The following is a 19,804-nucleotide window of genomic DNA, read 5'->3' on the forward strand; positions in this document are numbered from 1 at the left end:
CAGGTTATGCCGCACATACGGTTAACATGTTTCATGTGGTGCACACAGGGGAGGTAGATCCTTTGCTTAGGGTATTGGACACAATTGGTCATTTTTTGTTACTGACACGCCTTCAGAACAACACGCCAGCTTCATGCAGGTATCTTGTCATGAATACTCATGATGTTACCCTGTTGCCTGACTCCTCTTCAGGTTAAAAGGGGTAATGCCAGTTGCTACTGACTCGTTTTCAGAGCAATTTTGTCGTGTTATATTTGTTATGACCTGACACGTTTTCAGGTCAGATACAACCTCGTCTGTTGTATTTCTCGATGACGTTATAATTTCGTTATAGTACACAGATTCAACTATCTGGCATAATTGCACGTTCTCTTTTAAGGAGGACAGATATATTCTGCATTTAATACACAGTTTCATGACTCATTTCTTTAGGATCGGGGATTGAATCATGGTTGCTGCTGTCTCATTTCAGAGCAATTGATTTGACATGGTTATGTAGGTAATCTGACACGTTTCAGATAGTATACAATTTCAATATGGCATTTCACACTTACGTATTTGAGAAAAAAAAAGTGGTTTACAAAGACCTGTGACGTTTACAGGCACAATGATTTCACAAAGACCTGTCATGTCTACAGGCTCGATGGTTCCGCGGGGACCTGTGACGGGTTCAGGCACGACGGTGTCACAAAGACCTGTCAGGTCTACAGACATGATGGTTCATCTAAACACTGGTCACGTCTACAGATACGTTGCTCTCGCAGGGAGCTGTCATCTGCAATGGGTCATCACTTCCAAGTCCAGTTGGGTCAGTACAGTGGCTAGTTAGGTATGTCTGTTACAGTCTCAATCAGGTAAGGTGCCTTCGTGAACCTTGTCATGCGACATGACCCACACGATCTATCAGGTAGATAGGTATTTCTTGTCATTTACCTGTCAGTTTAGTTTTTGCCTCTTAAATAGCAGGGGATTGGTGCTTGTCAGACCTGCCATGAAGTTAGCCTTTCCGTGTCCATTTGAAGTAATGTCACAAGTAGGGATGGTGATAGGTATAGTTCAGTTAGTATTTGGCAGGGAAGGTTATTCTCAGGTTGATTCTTTACAGATGGACGTTACTACCACGGTTTCAAAGGTATGGTTACCACCTCTAGTAGTCACTAGTTGGTCAGGGCTACTCTTTCAGCACATTAGGTATAGTCTACTTCGGGTATGTGAAGATTGATGCTGGATGTAGGATGTTTTATTTCAGGAATTGTATTCATCCTAGCATGGTTGCTTTTTGCCCTCTATAGGCGTGCCCTCATAGTTACATAGTTACATAGTTAGTACGGTCGAAAAAAGACATATGTCCATCAAGTTCAACCAGGGAATTAAGGGGTAGGGGTGTGGCGCGATATTGGGGAAGGGATGAGATTTTATATTTCTTCATAAGCATTAATCTTATTTTGTTCCAGAAATGTATCTAATCCTGTTTTAAAGCTGTTAATTGTTCCTGCCGTGACCAGTTCCTGAGGTAGACCGTTCCATAAATTAACAGTCCTCACGGTAAAGAAGGCGTGTCGCCCCTTGAGACTAAACTTTTTTTTCTCCAGACGGAGGGAGTGCCCCCTCGTCCTTTGGGGGGGTTTAACCTGGAACAGTTTTTCTCCATATTTTTTGTATGGGCCATTAATATACTTATATACGTTTATCATATCCCCCCTTAAACGTCTCTTCTCAAGACTAAACAATTGTAACTCCTTTAATCGCTCCTCATAGCTAAGATGTTCCATGCCCCATATTAGTTTAGTCGCGCGTCTCTGCACCCTTTCCAACTCCGCAGTGTCCCTTTTATGGACAGGTGACCAAAACTGAACAGCATATTCCAGGTGAGGCCGTACCAATGCTTTATAAAGGGGGAGTATTATGTCCCTGTCCCTTGAGTCCATGCCTCTTTTGATACATGACAATATCCTGCCGGCTTTGGAAGCAGCAGCCTGACATTGCATGCTATTCTGTAGTCTGTGATCTACAAGTACACCCAGATCCTTCTCTACCAGTGACTCTGCCAGTTTAATCCCCCCTAAGACATACGATGCATGCAGGTTATTAGTACCCAGATGCATAACTTTACATTTATCCACATTGAACCTCATTTGCCAAGTGGATGCCCAGACACTTAGTCTATCCAAGTCATCTTGTAACTTATGCACATCCTCTATAGACTGTACCGTGCTACAAAGCTTGGTGTCATCTGCAAAGATAGAAACAGAGCTGTTAATACCATCCTCTATATCATTGATAAATAAATTAAACAACAGCGGTCCCAGTACTGAACCTTGGGGTACACCACTAATAACCGGGGACCAATCAGAGTACGAATCATTGACCACCACTCTCTGGGTACGATCCATGAGCCAGTGTTCAATCCAGTTACAAACTAAAATTTCCAAACCCAAAGACCTTAACTTACCTGTCAGACGTCTATGAGGGACAGGATCAAATGCTTTAGCAAAATCCAGAAACACTATATCCACAGCCATTCCTCTGTCAAGGCTTCTACTCACCTCTTCATAAAAGCAAATTAGATTGGTTTGACAACTTCTATCCTTAGTAAACCCATGCTGGCTATCACTTATAATACAATTATCCCCTATGTATTCCTGTATGTAATCCCTTATAAGTCCTTCAAACAATTTACCCACAATGCACGTTAAACTTACCGGTCTATAGTTTCCTGGGGAAGACCTAGAGCCCTTTTTGAAGATTGGCACCACATTCGCCTTGCGCCAGTCCCTTGGCACAATACTAGACACCAGAGAATCTCTAAATATCATGAACAGGGGTACAGATATTACTGAACTTACCTCTCTAAGAACTCTTGGGTGTAGTCCATTCGGTCCTGGGGATTTGCTTACATTTATATCACTTAACTTACCTTATACCATCTCTACGTTAAGCCAGTTCAATACATTACATGATGTGTTACCAGCACTGACCTGGCCAATGTCAGCTCCTTCTTCCATAGTGTATACAGAACTAAAGAACCCATTCAGTAGCTCCGCCTTCTCTTGATCGCCTGTGACAACCTCCCCATTATCATTATTAAGGGGTCCTACATGCTCTGTCCTTGTTTTTTTTGCATTTATATATCTAAAAAAATATTTAGGATTAGTTTTGCTTTCTTTGGCCACCTGTCTCTCATTTTGAATTTTTGCTGTTTTTATTACATTTTTACAGATTTTATTAAGCTCTTTGTACTGTTTAAATGTTATCGCTGACCCATCAGATTTGTATTTTTTGAAGGCTATTTTTTTGTTGTTTATTGCTCTTTTAACATCATGTGTCAGCCATGTAGGATTTAGTTTCAATCGTTTATATTTGTTCCCCTTTGGTATATATTTAGCTGTATAGTTATTTAGAGTTGATTTAAAGATGTCCCATTTACCTTCTGTATCAGTATTTGAGAACACCTCCCCCCAGTCTATGTCCTGTAGTGCAGCCCTCAGCCCAGGGAAATTTGCCTTTTTAAAGTTATATGTTTTTGCCTTCCCCGCCTGTCTTTGTTTTCTACATTTTAAGTCAAAAGTAACTATATTGTGGTCGCTATTACCAAGGTTTTCCCGCACAGTTACATTACCAACCAGCTCTGCGTTGTTGGAAATGATCAGATCATTGCGCGGTTATGGCACAACTCAGACCGCTATGCTAGGGTAAGATCTTGTATAGGTATGTAGGCAATCTTTCCTGTCACTAGTACACGTATGGAGCCCCGATCACAAGTATAAAGCCTGATGGGCTGTGTTTGTGCGAGGGGCGGAAGTAATTATCGCTCCCTGCACTTCCAGGTGGGGCTCATTGGGAACAGGTGGGGGCGTGTGTATATAACTTCCCCCTCTCCTACAGGGGCGGAGCACGTGTCGTTTGTGGAACCCTCCCTTATCTTATTCCTTCACTATAGTGCATGCCCTCTATAGGCGTGCCCTCATTGCGCGGTTATGGCACAGCTCAGACCGCTATGCTAGGGTAAGATCTTGTATAGGTATGTAGGCAATCTTTCCTGTCACTAGTACACGTATGGAGCCCCGATCACAAAATATATTACAGAAAGTGGTTTTATTGCCCCTGTGAATAATTTTAATGGAGAGAAATGCAGGAAAATATGGAAGATGGCAAATATGATTTATCTTTTTAATTCACAGAAAGATCTGGCCTGGAGCTGCATACACGAGTGTCTTCCATGCCGGGCATTCCAGCACCGAAGAAGGATGGCCAACACTGCAGTATGCCCGAGGGAGGGCTGCCAGGAACCCGAGACCGTGTACCACCTTTTCTGGACTTGTTTTTATGCAAAAAGGATATGGACTAAAATACTCCCTCTAGTGAAGAAGATAACAGAAATAAAGGACTTAAACTCTGCAGCTGTTTTTTATGGATGTCTGGAATGCCCAATACGGACTCAAGAGACAATGGCATGGAAGATCATAAACTGTGTTAAAGCAGCTCTATGGAATGCCAGAAACATTTTACTTTTTAAACATGAGATTTTATCTGTGAATGATGTTTTAGCTCTTTGTAGTAGTGATATGTACCAGTACTTTTTATTAGACAAGAAATATTATCCTTTATTAGCTAGAAAATTGTATTTTTATGAATGGAACGCCCTTTTGTAAAGCCACCAAGTGCCCATTTTAAGTGTATTATGATTGTATTTATGTGAACTTTTATTGTTATATGTGATTTTATTATCAAAATTTGTTTTTATTGAAAAAATTATATTTAAAAATCGTAATGCACTTTGTAAAATTTTATGAATTCTAAATAAAAAGATACCCCTAAGGGGTAGCCAAGTTAAAAAAAAAATCTGTTCTTATCAGTTTAATATCTGATACGTCCCCTATCTGGGGACCATATATTAAATGGATGTTTGAGAATGGGGGCCGATTTCGAAGCTTGCTTCCGTCTCCCTATGCATTGACCCAATATGGCAGTATCTTCGGGTACAGTGCACCACCCCCTTACAGGGTTAAAAAGAAAGATTCCTACTTTCATTGCTACCTGCTTGCTGGCTAGCCAGCTAGCCAGCCCTGTGGGCCTTGCTGCTGCTGCAGCCAAAAAACAAAAGGTGGTGCTGCTGCTGCTTGTGTCTGGCCGCTGTTGGAGCGTCCAGGCACAGGACTTCTGCTGCTGCTGACTAAATGGCCTCCTTAATTGGATCATCTGAGCAGCCAGCACACCTGTGCAGGTAGGGCATGACATGATAGGTAGCTGCCTTATAGCAGGTGGGTGCTGAATGTTCCTAATTGACATAACATGGGGGGTCTCCTGGCTGTTCACACAGGTGTCATTGCTGTACATTGACCATGCATTGCTTCTGTGGTATTGCAAAGGCAAAGACAAATGCTTCCAGCCATCCATTGCACTAATGGATTGGTCATCAGCTGGCTGTCTATGTCCCGCATCAATATAGACCAAAGTACAGAGGGTTAGGCTATGCTATTGTGCACCTACCTAATGCATCAGAAGGTGCGAGGCCCTTGCTAAATTCTGTGCACAGACTTTGAGATCTATGCTTTAGACTGTATCTAAACCTGCTCCAACATGGACTGACATTCTGGCCTACTTTCAGCCGATGCGACTTGTCTGTCGCTGAACAGTCGCTTTTTATGTATTCAGCACCTATGTATAATGTTGTAAAAATGCTCTAGAAGCTAAAATCGCAGAAATGTCACACATATTTGGCCTGCAACGTATTCTCCGTTGAGATATTGCAGCCGCTGCTGTGTCCAGGCCCAGGAGCCTTAGCACTGTGCTGTGATGTCACTCAATACCACTGACATCACTAGGTGTAAACAACCTCTCACCTTTGCTGTGTATGTGACTATGGAGCTGGTTGGTGATGTCGTCTATTATGGCCTTCATAGAAGCAACAGGAGATTGTTGCATCCATCTAGAACCCTTAGAACTACAGTGCTATGATGTCACTCACTTCCACAGGCCTTGCAGAGTGTAAACAACAACAACCCAGCTTTGTTGTGTATGTAACCATAGGGATTGTGATGTCGCCTAGAACCTTCACAGCAGCGACAGCTTTATGAGGAACATCAGCACTGCTCTGCCTGAGCAGAACCATCACCGCCATAGGTTGTCAAATAACCCGGATTTAACCCACACAAGTAAGTCCAATAGGGTGCAGGCATGTCCTCTATGCTTACAGCTTCCCGTGGGTGTTGGTTTGATACCGTTTGGGGACAGCCAAGGAGGCATCTGCAGGCAACAAAGGTAGGTGTGTGCTTGTGTGTGTGTTTCCTATGCAGATCCTAAGCCCAGTGTCACATGCAAGTAGGAGGAGTAAGAAGGGTTCCTGGCAAATCCGGGTTATGGATTGCATTTAAAAAGGCCCCGTGGGAGTGCAATGGGCCCCTGTCTTGCTGCTTAGCAATAATGGTATGGGTTTAGGTTCTGCTGTGTGTACTGGTGGTTGACTGCCCCCCAGCCCAGAGTGTGCATGGGAAATTGTCTGGCAGCCTCCCTTCCAGCAAGCAGTGATAGTGCCCATGAAGGGGACCTTGTTGGGCCCGCCCCTTTCACGGTTATCGCTTCTCGGCCTTTTGGCTAAGATCAAGTGTAGTACCTGGCAGGGGAGATACCATGATCGCTACGGTCTGAAGAACTCCAAGCATTGTGGTAGAGATTTTGCGTAGTACGATTGCAGTACTTTTCGTTCTTACTAGAACCGCATTCCTCTAGAGCATACCACCTGAAGATTGTCTCCTGCCTGCCTCGGAACATCTGAAGAAGGAGAAGATCTTGAAGACTGCAGCTCCGGAAGAAGCCGACGAAGAACCTGGAAGAAGGGAATCGGCGGTGAATTCCGGAACAGCGGCGAAGACGAAGGCGGCGCAGAATCTTTTTGAAGAAACTCGCTGCCTTTGGAGAAGGATTTGCATAGCTCCTCCCACCGGGAACGGATCTGCATAGCTCCTCCCACCCGGGAAAGAAGACTTTGCGAAGCCTCTCTCCACAAGCAAGCAAGGAAGCGGAAAAGAGCCTGCTGGAAGAAGCCATGGCCTCAACCAGCAAGTCCACCCAGGAGGCTGCAGGGCAAGGCCTGGAGGTCCAGCCCCAACCACAGCAAGCTTCAACCTCCACCATGGCAAAGCAGAAGGGCGGCAGAATTCCCAACCTGGAAGCTCCAATCCTGGAGCCCTGGATGAGGCAGACTGTTGCCTTGAAGCTCAAGCCCGTGGACGGAAGGGTGCCGGACATGTCCCACGACGTGTTCTGCAAGAAGATGCTGGCGGATCAAGGCTTCCCCACGGCTGACACCCTGGGAATAGCAACCTTCTTTTCGGGAATCTTCTACATCACCTTTGCCACCATTGGGACCTGTAGAAGATACTGAGAGGCGGTGAAAGCGGCGAGTCCCGAATCCCCTTTCTCTCGCTTTGTGGGCAACTGCCTTATTCAAAGAGAGGAGAGGCGGGTGACGGTCTCAATGCGGAACCCACACACCCCAGGCACGGACATCTCGACCTTCCTGAAGCGCTTCTGCACCGTGGTGAGGGAGCCCACCCGCATCCTGAACTCACTCGGATACTGGACCTGCAAGTGGTCTGTGGTCGTCAGACTCAACAAGAACCCTGCTTCTCCAGACGGACTACAGCACCTGCCAACGACATTTTCCTTGGGCAACTCCACAGGACTTATCTTCTACCCGGACATGCCGCAGACCTGCAGGAGATGTGGCAAGATGGGCCACGAGGGCAAGGACTGTACGGAGGATGCCTGCAGGTATTGCCGTGTGATAGGTCACAAGACCAAGGACTGCCCCAAGAGCAAGACCTGCAACCTCTGCGGACTGGCAGCCCACAGCTACAAGGACTGCCCCCAGAGGGAGAGAACATGGGCATCTGTGGCAGCAAGAGCACCGAAGCCAGCCCCAGCTCCGGAGCCAGCACCACGGATGGCCAAGCCGACCAAGGAGGGTAAGAAGGCGAAAGCCACCACCCCTGCCCCGTCCCGTCCCTCCCCTGCCCCCCCGCCCCATCCCGTCCCACCCCTGCCCCATCCCGTCCCACCCCTGCCCCTCCTGCCCCATCCCGTCCCACCCCGGCCCCCCCGTACCCCACCCCGGCCCACCCCTGCCCCCCGTACCCCACCCCGGCCCACCCCTGCCCCGTCCTCCCCTGCCCGGCCCACCCCTGCCCCGTCCTCCTCTGCCTGGCCCACCCCTGCCCCGTCCTCCTCTGCCCGGCCCACCCCTGCCCCGTCCTCCTCTGCCCGGGCACTCTCTCCTGCCCCCCGCCCCACCCAGCCTCCTTTCTCTCCTGGCCCAGCAGCACCTAACCCCCCTCCAGCTGCTGGTGCCCGCCCTTCGGAGGACTTTCCTGTGATTCCTCCCCCAGGTACCATACAGAGGAAGAGGAAAGGAAGGGACAACGCATCAGAAGAGTCCCACAAAATAAAGATTATCGAGACCTGCGGGACCCCTCAAGCTTCAGATGAGGAGGAGGAGATGGAGCAGGTCTGCGAGAGCCTTGAAGCTTCAGAAGGAGAGGAGGTGATGGAGCAGGCCCAAGTGGAGCAGGTCCAAGCAGAGCCAGTCCAAGCTCAATCGATGGAGGAGCTGCTGCAGGACCCAGAGGTCAAGAAAATCCTGGACACTCCGTCCAACACGGTCTACGACGAGTTCTTGGAAGGGCGCTACGAGAAGCCACAGGAGCCGACAGGCGCCAGAGAAGAGGACCCGTCCGACCAGAGTGGTAACTAGTATCTGAACTAACCTCTCTTTTTATTCCCATGGCTGATCTCAACATCTTCTGCATTAATGTGAGGAGTATTAGAGCTTGGTTTAGATTTCAGACTGTTCTTACGTTCTTAGATTCCCAGAGGTGTGATGTTTACATGTTGCAGGAATGTGCTTTGTCTGCTTCTAGGTCTTACAACCATCTGGCCAGGCAGTGGCCTCACGGCCCTTCCTACTGGTCTGGTGGGGGCGACAATAGGTCTGCGGGGGTGGCCATCCTGATCAGGGGAGGTAACTTTGCACTTGATTCCGTCCAGGAGCTCGTCTGTGGCAGACTTCTTGTCGCAGACGGTTCCTGGGCGGGTGAGCCCCGTGCGGCTCATCAACGTGTATGCCTCCCCTGAGAGGGATGTCCGACTGGAGGTTCTCCAGGCCCTGCGGGCTGAACTCGCCACCACTAGGGCAGTAGTGTTGGGTGGTGACTTCAACTGCCCCATTGAGGTGGACGGGCGCAGTTCTGGCACATCCGCCAACCTGGACGTGACGTCTAAACTGCTGATTGAGATGGTGACGGAGGCATCCTTGCAGGACGTTGTTGGGTCCATCGGGAACGGCTCCGTAAACTATACGTGGAGCCGCCCCGATGGCTCGCTCCGTTCTCGGATAGACTTCATCTTCACTTCGAGAGCAGTCAGAAAGGTGTCGTACTCTATGGTCCCCTGCTTCTTCTCTGACCACAGGGCCATTCGATTCCGGGGGACTCTGGGCCATGGATTCCCACCTGGCCCAGGCTCCTGGAAGTTGAATTGTGCCCTGTTGGAGCAGAGGGAGGTCATGGAGGAACTTAGGGATGCGTACCTTGTATGGCGAAATGACAAATGTCTGTTCAAGTGCATCAGCGATTGGTGGGAATATGTTAAAGTCGAATTCCGTTGTTTCTTTCAGGCAAAAGGCAGACAACAGGCGTGTGCGAAGAAGTGGGACTTCAGGAAACTGCAGCGCGAGCTGCGGTCCCTGCAGGACCTGCTCCAGTGTGGCTGGGACGTCAGGGAGGAGCTGGAGGAGACCAAAAAGAGCTTGAAAAGGCACTTTGAGGAGGAATCCAAGCGAATCGTCTTTCGTTCCAAGGTGGAGAACCTGGAGAAGGGTGAGAAATGTAACTCTTTCTTTTTCAGGAAGCTCCATGCCGGCCACACGCCCCTGACTGAGCTACGAGATGAGACCGGACACATGAGGAGCGGCAAGGAGGAAGTGATGGGGGTCGTCCACGACTTCTACAGCAACCTCTACGCCCCCAAGTCATCCGACCCCGAAGCCGCCGAGAGGTTCCTGTCAGGTGTCACTAACGTTGTTGATCCCGCAGGTGCGGCTGCTATGGACGATCCCTTGACGGTGGGGGAGCTGCTCTCTGCCGCTAAATCCTTTAAGCCCGGCAGGACCCCGGGCAGTGACGGTCTCCCGGCCGAGCTCTACGTAGCGCTGGGTGACCTGATCTGTCCGGACCTGTTGGAGGTGTACGAGGAGATGGTGGTGGGGGGCAGAATGCCTCCGTCGTTGAGGGAAGGGATGATCATGATCTTGTATAAGCGGAAGGGGGAGAGATGTGACCTGAAAAACTGGCGTCCCATCTCTCTCCTGAACGTGGACTACAAGATCCTCGCCAAGGTGCTGGCCAACAGGCTGAAACCTGTCATGGGGCAGATCGTCCATCCGGACCAGACCTGCAGCATTCCTGGCCGCAGGATTGCTGACAGCCTTGCCCTTGTGAGAGACACGGTCCAATACATCCAGGACCGCGGGGGCCACGCCGCCCTGGTCAGCTTAGATCAGGAGAAGGCGTTCGACCGTGTCTCCCACGCATTCATGGACAGGGTTTTGCGCAGGCTGGGTCTGGGGAAGATGTTTTGCTCTTTTGTTAACGTTATGTATTTTGACATTTACAGCACGGTGTTGGTGAACAGCTGGAAGACTGACCCCTTTTCTATTCTTTCAGGGGTTAGACAAGGCTGCCCTCTTTCACCTCTCCTTTTTGTTTGTGTTATAGAGCTCTTCGCTGAGACTATCCGGCAGAATGGAGAGATCAGAGGGATCACCGCACCAGGACCAGATCGCCACGAGGTCAAGTGCTCGCTCTACATGGACGACGTGATCGTCTTCTGCGCTGACCAGCGTTCGGTGACTGCACTCGTCCAGACCTGCGAGGACTTCGGCAGAGCTTCGGGGGCAAAAGTCAACTGCGGGAAGTCGGAGGCCATGCTCTTCGGGGAATGGCACCTGGCTTCTTCCGCCCCCTTCCCCTTTACTGTTAAGCCGGACTTCATTCAAATTCTTGGAGTCTGGTTCGGGAAGGAAGGAGCGGCCCTTAAGTCTTGGCAAGACCGACTAGGAAGGATAAACTCGAAGATCGGACTGTGGAGCTCCAGAAAGCTCACGATGGAAGGCAAGGCACTTGTCCTGCGGAGTGAAGTTTTGCCTGTGCTCCAATATACCGCACAGGCCTGGCCTCCCCATACCACCGTTTGCAAGGCCATCACCCGGACAGTGTTTGGCTTCGTCTGGGGCAAAATGGACAGAGTCAAGAGGACCGTGATGTACAAGGAACCCCGCAAGGGTGGGAAGGGAATACCGGACATCCCGCTCTGCTGAGGGCCTCCTTTGCATGTGTCACGGTGCAGCGGACTCTTGTTGAAAAGACTGGCTCAGCGGGCAGGTCCATGTCTCGCTTGCTTCTCATGCCCCTCTGGAGACAGCTGGGCTGGGACAAGTGGGACAGCTCCATCCCTTACAACTGGAACACTCCCTGGTTCTATGGGGATGTTGTCCGGTTTGTGAGGGAGCACCAGCTGGAAGGACTGAAACCCGACCTATGGAAGCCGAAGACAATCCACAAGCTCATCCGAGCTAAGGACTTGACCGAGCTGGTTCCGGGACTCCCCGCAGCCACTGCAGAGACAGTTTGGAACAATGTGGCCTCAAAGCGGCTTACCAATGGACACAAGGACTTGTCGTGGATGGCCGTCATGGGAGGTCTCTCTCTCAGGTCATTCATGCATGCCCGCAACCTGTGCAAGACCCGGTACTGCCCCCGTTGCCCCTACGTGGAGGAAACATCTTTCCACGTGTTTTGGCAATGCCCCTTTGCACAGGGTCTGTTGGACGCCCTAGAACATGAACTCAGAGACTCAGTGCCCAGGAGCTGCCTATCGTACCATTCGGTGCTTTACGGCCTGTTCCCTGGGACCCACGATGTGGAGGCCATCCAGGAGGCCTGGCGCCTTATGAACTGTTTTAAGGACGCAGTGTGGCTTGCCAGGAACCGCCTCGTGATCAACAGGGAAAACATGTCCGTCCGGGACTGCCGCAGGTTCATCAAGAACCTGCTTAGAGACTATTCCATCTTGAACAGCTCGTCCGTTGATGAGGAAGAAGAGGAGTGAAGACCCCTCTACTTCTCCCATGTCTCCCTGAAGATACAGCCCAACAGTTTGGCCCTGTGATCCGCCCCCTCCCTACCCCCACATAGTCGCCCACACCCCTACCCCGATCACAGATTGTATTATTTGGTTTTTGTTTGATCTCTTGTGCCTTTCTATTGCAGGATTGAGCTGAACCTTAGAGTAGCATGGTGTGCGATGTATAGCTTAGGGAACCTTTGCTGTGTATTGTACTATCATGCTTTGTGTGACTGTAATTTATTGTACGACTTGTAATGACTGAACGGAAAATAAAGCTCTTTCAATCAAAAAAATCTGTTCTTATCAGTTTAATATCTGATACGTCCCCTATCTGGGGACCATATATTAAATGGATTTTTGAGAACGGGGGCCGATTTCGAAGCTTGCTTCCGTCGCCCTATGCATTGACCCGATATGGCAGTATCTTCGGGTACAGTGCACCACCCCCTTACAGGGTTAAAAAGAAAGATTCCTACTTTCATTGCTACCTGCTTGCTGGCTAGCCAGCTAGCCAGCCCTGTGGGCCTTGCTGCTGCTGCAGCCAAAAAACAAAAGGTGGTGCTGCTGCTGCTTGTGTCTGGCCGCTGTTGGAGCGTCCAGGCACAGGACTTCTGCTGCTGCTGACTAAATGGCCTCCTTAATTGGATCATCTGAGCAGCCAGCACACCTGTGCAGGTAGGGCATGACGTGATAGGCAGCTGCCTTAAAGCGGGTGGGTGCTGAATGTTCCTAATTGACATAACATGGGGGGTCTCCTGGCTGTTCACACAGGTGTGTCATTGCTGTACATTGACCATGCATTGCTTCTGTGGTATTGCAAAGGCAAAGACAAATGCTTCCAGCCATCCATTGCACTAATGGATTGGTCATCAGCTGGCTGTCTATGTCCCGCATCAATATAGACCAAAGTACAGAGGGTTAGGCTATGCTATTGTACACCTACCTAATGCATCAGAAGGTGCGAGGCCCTTGCTAAATTCTGTGCACAGACTTTGAGATCTATGCTTTAGACTGTATCTAAACCTGCTCCAACATGGACTGACATTCTGGCCTACTTTCAGCTGATGCGACTTGTCTGTCGCTGAACAGTCGCTTTTTATGTATTCAGCACCTATGTATAATGTTGTAAAAATGCTCTAGAAGCTAAAGTCGCAAAAATGTCACACATATTTGGCCTGCAACTTTCTGTGCGACAAATTCAGACAGGAAAAATCAGTATAAATCCTTAGAAAATTATCCCCCAGTGTCTCCATCTGCTGGCGGTATTGAATAAGCATTGCTGCACTGATAGGGTATGCATTAGACGAAAAAAAAGAAGAAAAAGAAGAATAATACGCCGAGAAAAGAGGCGAAAAGGAGAAAAACGTGAAAAAACATGAAAAAAAAGTAAGAGGAAGAGAAGGGAAAAAAAGGTGGAAATGGGTTTAAAAGTGATTTCAGCGGAGAAATATATATATATATATATATATATATATATATATATATATATATATACGCACACACACACACATATATATAAACGTATTCTCCGTTGAGATATTGCAGCCGCTGCTGTGTCCAGGCCCAGGAGCCTTAGCACTGTGCTGTGATGTCACTCAATACCACTGACATCACTAGGTGTAAACAACATCTCACCTTTGCTGTGTATGTGACTATGGAGCTGGTTGGTGATGTCGTCTATTATGACCTTCATAGAAGCAACAGGAGATTGTTGCATCCATCTATACAGGCCTACCTCCTCCCCTACAGCCTGCCTGTCCATCTCCAAAAATACCCTTTTTAATAATTATACGCTCCTCCTTTGCATTGAAAAAAGCAAACAAAAAAAGTTGCCAGATGTGGCCATCCTTTCATCCATTTGCCCTTCTACATCTATTTTCCCAAACCATGTACTCATACTGTTATTATGCCGCCAAGTAATTAGACTACCAGGCCCAAAAATTATGGATTATAAAAGGATAGCAGCATTAGTGAAAAATACACATTTTGAACCCAAAAACCCATTTGAATTTTTAAGTTCAAAATACAGGCCTACCTCCTCCCCTTCAGCCTGCCTGTCCATCTCCAAAAATACCCTTTTTAATAATTATACGCTCCTCCTTTGCATTGAAAAAAAGCAAACAGTAAAGTTGCCAGATGCGGCCATCCTTTCATCCATTTGTCCTTCTGCATCTATTTTCCCAAACCATGCACTCATTATGTCGCCAAGTTGTTAGACTACCTGGCCCAAAAATTATGGATTATAAAAGGGTAGCAGCATAAGGGAACATTACCGTGTTTATCGGGATGTACAACGCACCGGCCTATAACAAGCACCCTCATTTTACCAAGGATATTTGAGTAAAAAAAAGTTTTTACCCAAATATCCTTCATAAAATGAGGGTGCGTGTGTGTGCATGTGTATACCCCGATACACTGCTTCTCACCCCACAGAGCACCCAGGAAAGGCAGGGGGAGAGAGGCCGTCGCTGCCTGCTTCTCTTTCCCTGCCTTTCCTGGGGTCTAGAGTCCTGCTACCGCCGCTTCTCTCCCCCTGCTATCGGCGCCGCTGCTCCTTCTCTCTCCATGGCTATCGGTGCCGCTGTCCCATTGCCAGCACCGATAGCCAGGGGGAGAGAAGCGGCGCCGGCAATGGGGCAGCGGCACCGATAGCCAGGGGGAGATAAGGGGCAGCGGCACCCATTGCCGGCGCCGCTGCCCCGTTGCCTCCCCCATCCCTAGTTGTATAATTACCTGTTGCCGGTGTCGGGTCCGCGCTGCTTCAGGCCTCAGGTGTGCGTCCCCTGCATCATTGCTATGCGTTGCGAGACGCAATGACGAGTGACGTCACTCGTCATTGCGCCTCGCCATGCAGCGCATAGCTCCTCCTTTGCATTGAAAAAAGCAAACCGTAAAGTTGCCAGATGCGGCCATCCTTTCATCCATTTGTCCTTCTGCATCTATTTTCCCAAACCATGCACTCATACTGTTATTATATCGCCAAGTAATTAGACTACCAGGCCCAAAAATTATGGATTATCAAAGGATAGCAGAATTAGTGAAAAATACACATTTTGAACCCAAAAACCCATTTGAGTTTTTAAGTTCAAAATACAGGCCTACCTCCTCCCCTACAGCCTGCCTGTCCATCTCCAAAAATACCCTTTTTAATAATTATACGCTCCTCCTTTGCATTGAAAAAAAGCAAACAGTAAAGTTGCCAGATGCGGCCATCCTTTCATCCATTTGTCCTTCTGCATCTATTTTCCCAAACCATGCACTCATACTGTTATTATGTCGCCAAGTAATTAGACTACCTGGCCCAAAAATTATGGATTACAAAAGGATAGCAGCATTAGTGAAAAATACACATTTTGAACCCAAAAACCCATTTGAGTTTTTAAGTTCAAAATACAGGCCTACCTCCTCCCCTACAGCCTGCCTGTCCATCTTCAAAAATACCCTTTTTAATAATTATACGCTCCTCCTTTGCATTGAAAAAAAGCAAACAGTAAAGTTGCCAGATGCGGCCATCCTTTCATCCATTTGTCCTTCTGCATCTATTTTCCCAAACCATGCACTCATACTGTTATTATGTCGCCAAGTAATTAGACTACCTGGCCCAAAAATTATGGATAATAAAAGGGTAGCAGCATAAGGGAACATTACCGTATTTATCGGGGTGTACAACGCACCGGCCTGTAACACGCACCCTCATTTTACCAAGGATATTTGGGTAAAAAAAGTTTTTTTACCCAAATATCATTCATAAAATGAGGGTGCGTGTGTGTGCATGTGTATACCCCGATACACTGCTTCTCACCCCACAGAGCCCCCAGGAAAGGCAGGGGGAGAGAGGCCGTCGCTGCCTGCTTCTCTCCCCCTGCCTTTCCTGGGGTCTAGAGCCCTGCTACCGCCGCTTCTCTCCCCCTGCTATCGGCGCCGCTGCCCCTTCTCTCCCCCTGGCTATCGGTGCAGCTGTCCCATTGCCAGCGCCGATAACCAGGGGGAGAGAAGCGGCGCCGGCAATGGGGCAGCGGCACCGATAGCCAGGGGTAGATAAGGGGCAGCGGCACCCATTGCCGGCGCCGCTGCCCCGTTGCCTCCCCCATCCCTAGTTGTATAATTACCTGTTGCCGGGGTCGGGTCCGCGCCGCTTCAGGCCTCCGGTGTGCGTCCCCTGCATCATTGCTATGCGTTGCGAGACGCAATGAAGAGTGACGTCACTCGTCAATGAGCCGCGCCATGCAGCGCATAGAAACGACGCAGGGGATGCACACCGGAGGCCTGATGCAGCACTGACCCGACCCCAGCAACAGGTAATTATACAACCGGGAATGGGGGAGGCAACGGGGCAACGGGGCAGCGGCGCCGGCAATGGGTGCCGCTGCCCCTTCTTTCCCCCTGTCTGTCGACGACGCTGTCCCATTGCTGGCGCCGTTTCTCTCCCCCTGGCTATCGGCGCCGGCAATGGGGCAGCGGCACTGATAGCTAGGGGGAGAAAAGGGGCAGCAGCGATTTGTCCTTCTGCACCTATTTTCCAAAACCATGCACTCATACTGTTATCATGTCGCCAAGTTATTAGACTACCTGGCCCAAAAATTATGGATTATAAAAGGATAGCAGCATAAGGGAAAAATACACATTTTGAACCCAAAAACCCATTTTAGTTTTTAAGTTCAAAATACAGGCCTACCTCCTCCCCATCAGCCTGCCTGTCCATCTCCAAAAAATACCCTTTTTTAATAATTATGCACTCTTCATTTGCTTTGGAAAAACAAACAGTTAAGTTGCCATATGCTGCTATCCTTTCATCGATTGGTGCTTCTACACCTATGTTCCCAAACCATCATACACTCATACTGTTTTCCCTTTGCCAAGTTATCGGACAACCTGGCCCCAAAATTATGGATTATAAAAGGATAGCAGCATAAGGGAAAAATACACATTTTGAACCCAAAAACCCATTTGAGTTTTTAAGTTCAAAATACAGGCCTACCTCCTCCCCTACAGCCTGCCTGTCCATCTCCAAAAATACCCTTTTTAATAATTATACGCTCCTCCTTTGCATTGAAAAAAAGCAAACAGTAAAGTTGCCAGATGCGGCCATCCTTTCATCCATTTGTCCTTCTGCATCTATTTTCCCAAACCATGCACTCATACTGTTATTATGTCGCCAAGTAATTGGACTACCTGGCCCAAAAATTATCGATTATAAAAGGATAGCAGCATAAGTGAACAATACACATTTTGAACCCAAAAACCCATTTGAGTTTTTAAGTTCAAAATACATGCCTACCTCCTCCCCTACAGCCTGCCTGTCCATCTCCAAAAATACCCTTTTTAATAATTATACGCTCCTCCTTTGCATTGAAAAAAAGCAAACAGTAAAGTTGTCAGATGCGGCCATCCTTTCATCCATTTGTCCTTCTGCATCTATTTTCCCAAACCATGCACTCATACTGTTATTATGTCGCCAAGTAATTAGACTACCTGGTCCAAAAATTATGGATTATAAAAGGATAGCAGCATTAGTGAAAAATACACATTTTGAACCCAAAAACCCATTTGAGTTTTTAAGTTCAAAATACAGGCCTACCTCCTCCCCTACAGCCTGCCTGTCCATCTCCAAAAATACCCTTTTTAATAATTATACGCTCCTCCTTTGCATTATTTATACGCTCCTCGCTGCCTGCTTCTCTCCCCCTGCCTTTCCTGCGGTCTAGAGCCCTGCTACCGCCGCTTCTCTCCCCCTGCTATCGGCGCCGCTGCCCCTTCTCTCCCCCTGGCTATCGGTGCCGCTGTCCCATTGCCAGCGCCGATAGCCAGGGGGAGAGAAAAGGCGCCGGCAATGGGGCAGCGGCACCGATAGCCAGGGGGAGATAAGGGGCAGCGGCACCCATTGCCGGCGCCGCTGCCCCGTTGCCTCCCCCATTCCTAGTTGTATAATTACCTGTTGCCGGGGTCGGGTCCGCGCTGCTTCAGGCCTCCGGTATGCGTCCCCTGCATCATTGCTATGCATTGCGAGACGCAATGACGAGTGACGTCACTCGTCATTGCACCGCGCCATGCAGTGCATAGCAACGACGCAGGGGATGCACAACGGAGGCCTGAAGCAGCGCTGACCCGACCCCAGCAACAGGTAATTATACAACCGGGGATGGGGGAGGCAACGGGGCAGCGGCGCTGGCAATGGGTGCCGCTGCCCCTTCTTTCTTTCTTTCTACCTCCTCCCCTACAGCCTGCCTGTTCATCTTCAAAAATACCCTTTTTAATAATTATACGCTCCTCCTTTGCATTGAAAAAAAGCAAACAGTAAAGTTGCCAGATGCGGCAATCTTTTCATCCATTTGTCCTTCTGCATCTATTTTCCCAAACCATGCACTCATTTTGTTATTATGTCGCCAAGTAATTAGACTACCATGCCCAAAAATTATGGATTATAAAAGGATAGCAGCATTAGTGAAAAATACACATTTTGAACCCAAAAACCCATTTGAATTTTAAAGTTCAAAATACAGGCCTACCTCCTCCCCTTCAGCCTGCCTGTCCATCTCCAAAAATACCTTTTTTAATAATTATACACTCTTCGTTTGCTTTGGAAAACAAACAGTTAAGTTGCCATATGCTGCTATCCTTTCATCGATTTGTGCTTCTACACCTATGTTCCCAAACCATCATACACTCATACTGTTTTCACTTTGCCAAGTTATCGGACAACCTGGCCCCAAAATTATGGATTATAAAAGGATAGCAGCATGAGGGAAAAATACACATTTTGAACCCAAAAAACCCATTTGAGTTTTTAAGTTCAAAACACAGGCCTACCTCCTCCCCTACAGCCTGCCTGTCCATCTCCAAAAATACCATTTTCAATAATTATAAGCTCCTCCACTGCATTGAAAAAAATCAAACAGTAAACTTGCCATATGCGGCCATCCTTTCATCGAATTGTGCTTCAACACCTATGTTCAAAAACCATCATACACTCATACTGTTCTCACTTTAACAAGTTATCGGAGTACCTAGCCCCAAAATTATGGATTTTAAAAGGATAGCAGCATAAGGGAAAAATACACATTTTTAACCCAAAAACCCATTCAAAATACAGGCCTACGTCCTCCCATTCAGCCTGCCTGTCCATCTCCAAATATACCCTTTTTAGTAATTTTACGCTCCTCCTTTGCATTGAAAAAAAGCAAACAGTAAAGTTGCCATATGCAGCCATCCTTTCATACATTTGTCCTTCTGCACCTATTTTCCGAAACCATGCACTCATACTGTTATCATGTCGCCAAGTTATTAGACTGCCTGGCCCAAAAATTATGGATTATAAAAGGGTAGCAGCACAAGGGAAACTTACTGTATTTATCGGGGTGTACCACGCACCGGCCTATAACACGCACCCTCATTTTACCAAGGATATTTGGGTAAAAAAAGTTTTTTACCCAAATATCCTTCATAAAATGAGGGTGCGTGTGTGTGCATGTGTATACCCCGATACACTGCTTCTCACCCCACAGAGCCCCCAGGAAAGGCAGGGGGAGAGAGGCCGTCGCTGCCTGCTTCTCTCCCCCTGCCTTTCCTGGGGTCTAGAGCACTGCTACCGCCTCTTCTCTCCCCCTGCTATCGGCGCCGCTGC

The 19,804-nt window shown here is 48.3% G+C and overlaps 1 protein-coding gene, 1 non-coding gene and 2 pseudogenes across 2 annotated transcripts; all 4 read left to right on the top strand.

Annotated features, from left to right (window-relative positions):
* The first annotated feature begins 4,808 nt into the window (after nucleotides 1-4,808).
* On the top strand, nucleotides 4,809-4,995 carry LOC130296012 (U2 spliceosomal RNA). The gene has a single exon (XR_008849104.1). It is a non-coding gene; the product is annotated as a U2 spliceosomal RNA (small nuclear RNA).
* Nucleotides 4,996-6,574: 1,579 nt separating this feature from the next.
* Nucleotides 6,575-6,721, top strand: LOC130296089 (U2 spliceosomal RNA; annotated as a pseudogene).
* Nucleotides 6,722-9,183: 2,462 nt separating this feature from the next.
* On the top strand, nucleotides 9,184-12,146 carry LOC130294902 (uncharacterized). Its single transcript, XM_056545050.1, has 3 exons — nucleotides 9,184-9,875; nucleotides 10,773-11,245; nucleotides 12,135-12,146. The coding sequence occupies exons 1-3, from the start codon at nucleotides 9,293-9,295 to the stop codon at nucleotides 12,144-12,146; spliced, it is 1,068 nt and encodes a 355-aa protein (XP_056401025.1). The 5' UTR covers nucleotides 9,184-9,292.
* Nucleotides 12,147-12,456: 310 nt separating this feature from the next.
* On the top strand, nucleotides 12,457-12,629 carry LOC130296072 (U2 spliceosomal RNA; annotated as a pseudogene).
* Nucleotides 12,630-19,804: the final 7,175 nt, after the last annotated feature.

Source organism: Hyla sarda, chromosome 11, assembly GCF_029499605.1.
Source record: "Hyla sarda isolate aHylSar1 chromosome 11, aHylSar1.hap1, whole genome shotgun sequence".
Taxonomy (NCBI): Eukaryota; Metazoa; Chordata; class Amphibia; order Anura; family Hylidae; genus Hyla; species Hyla sarda.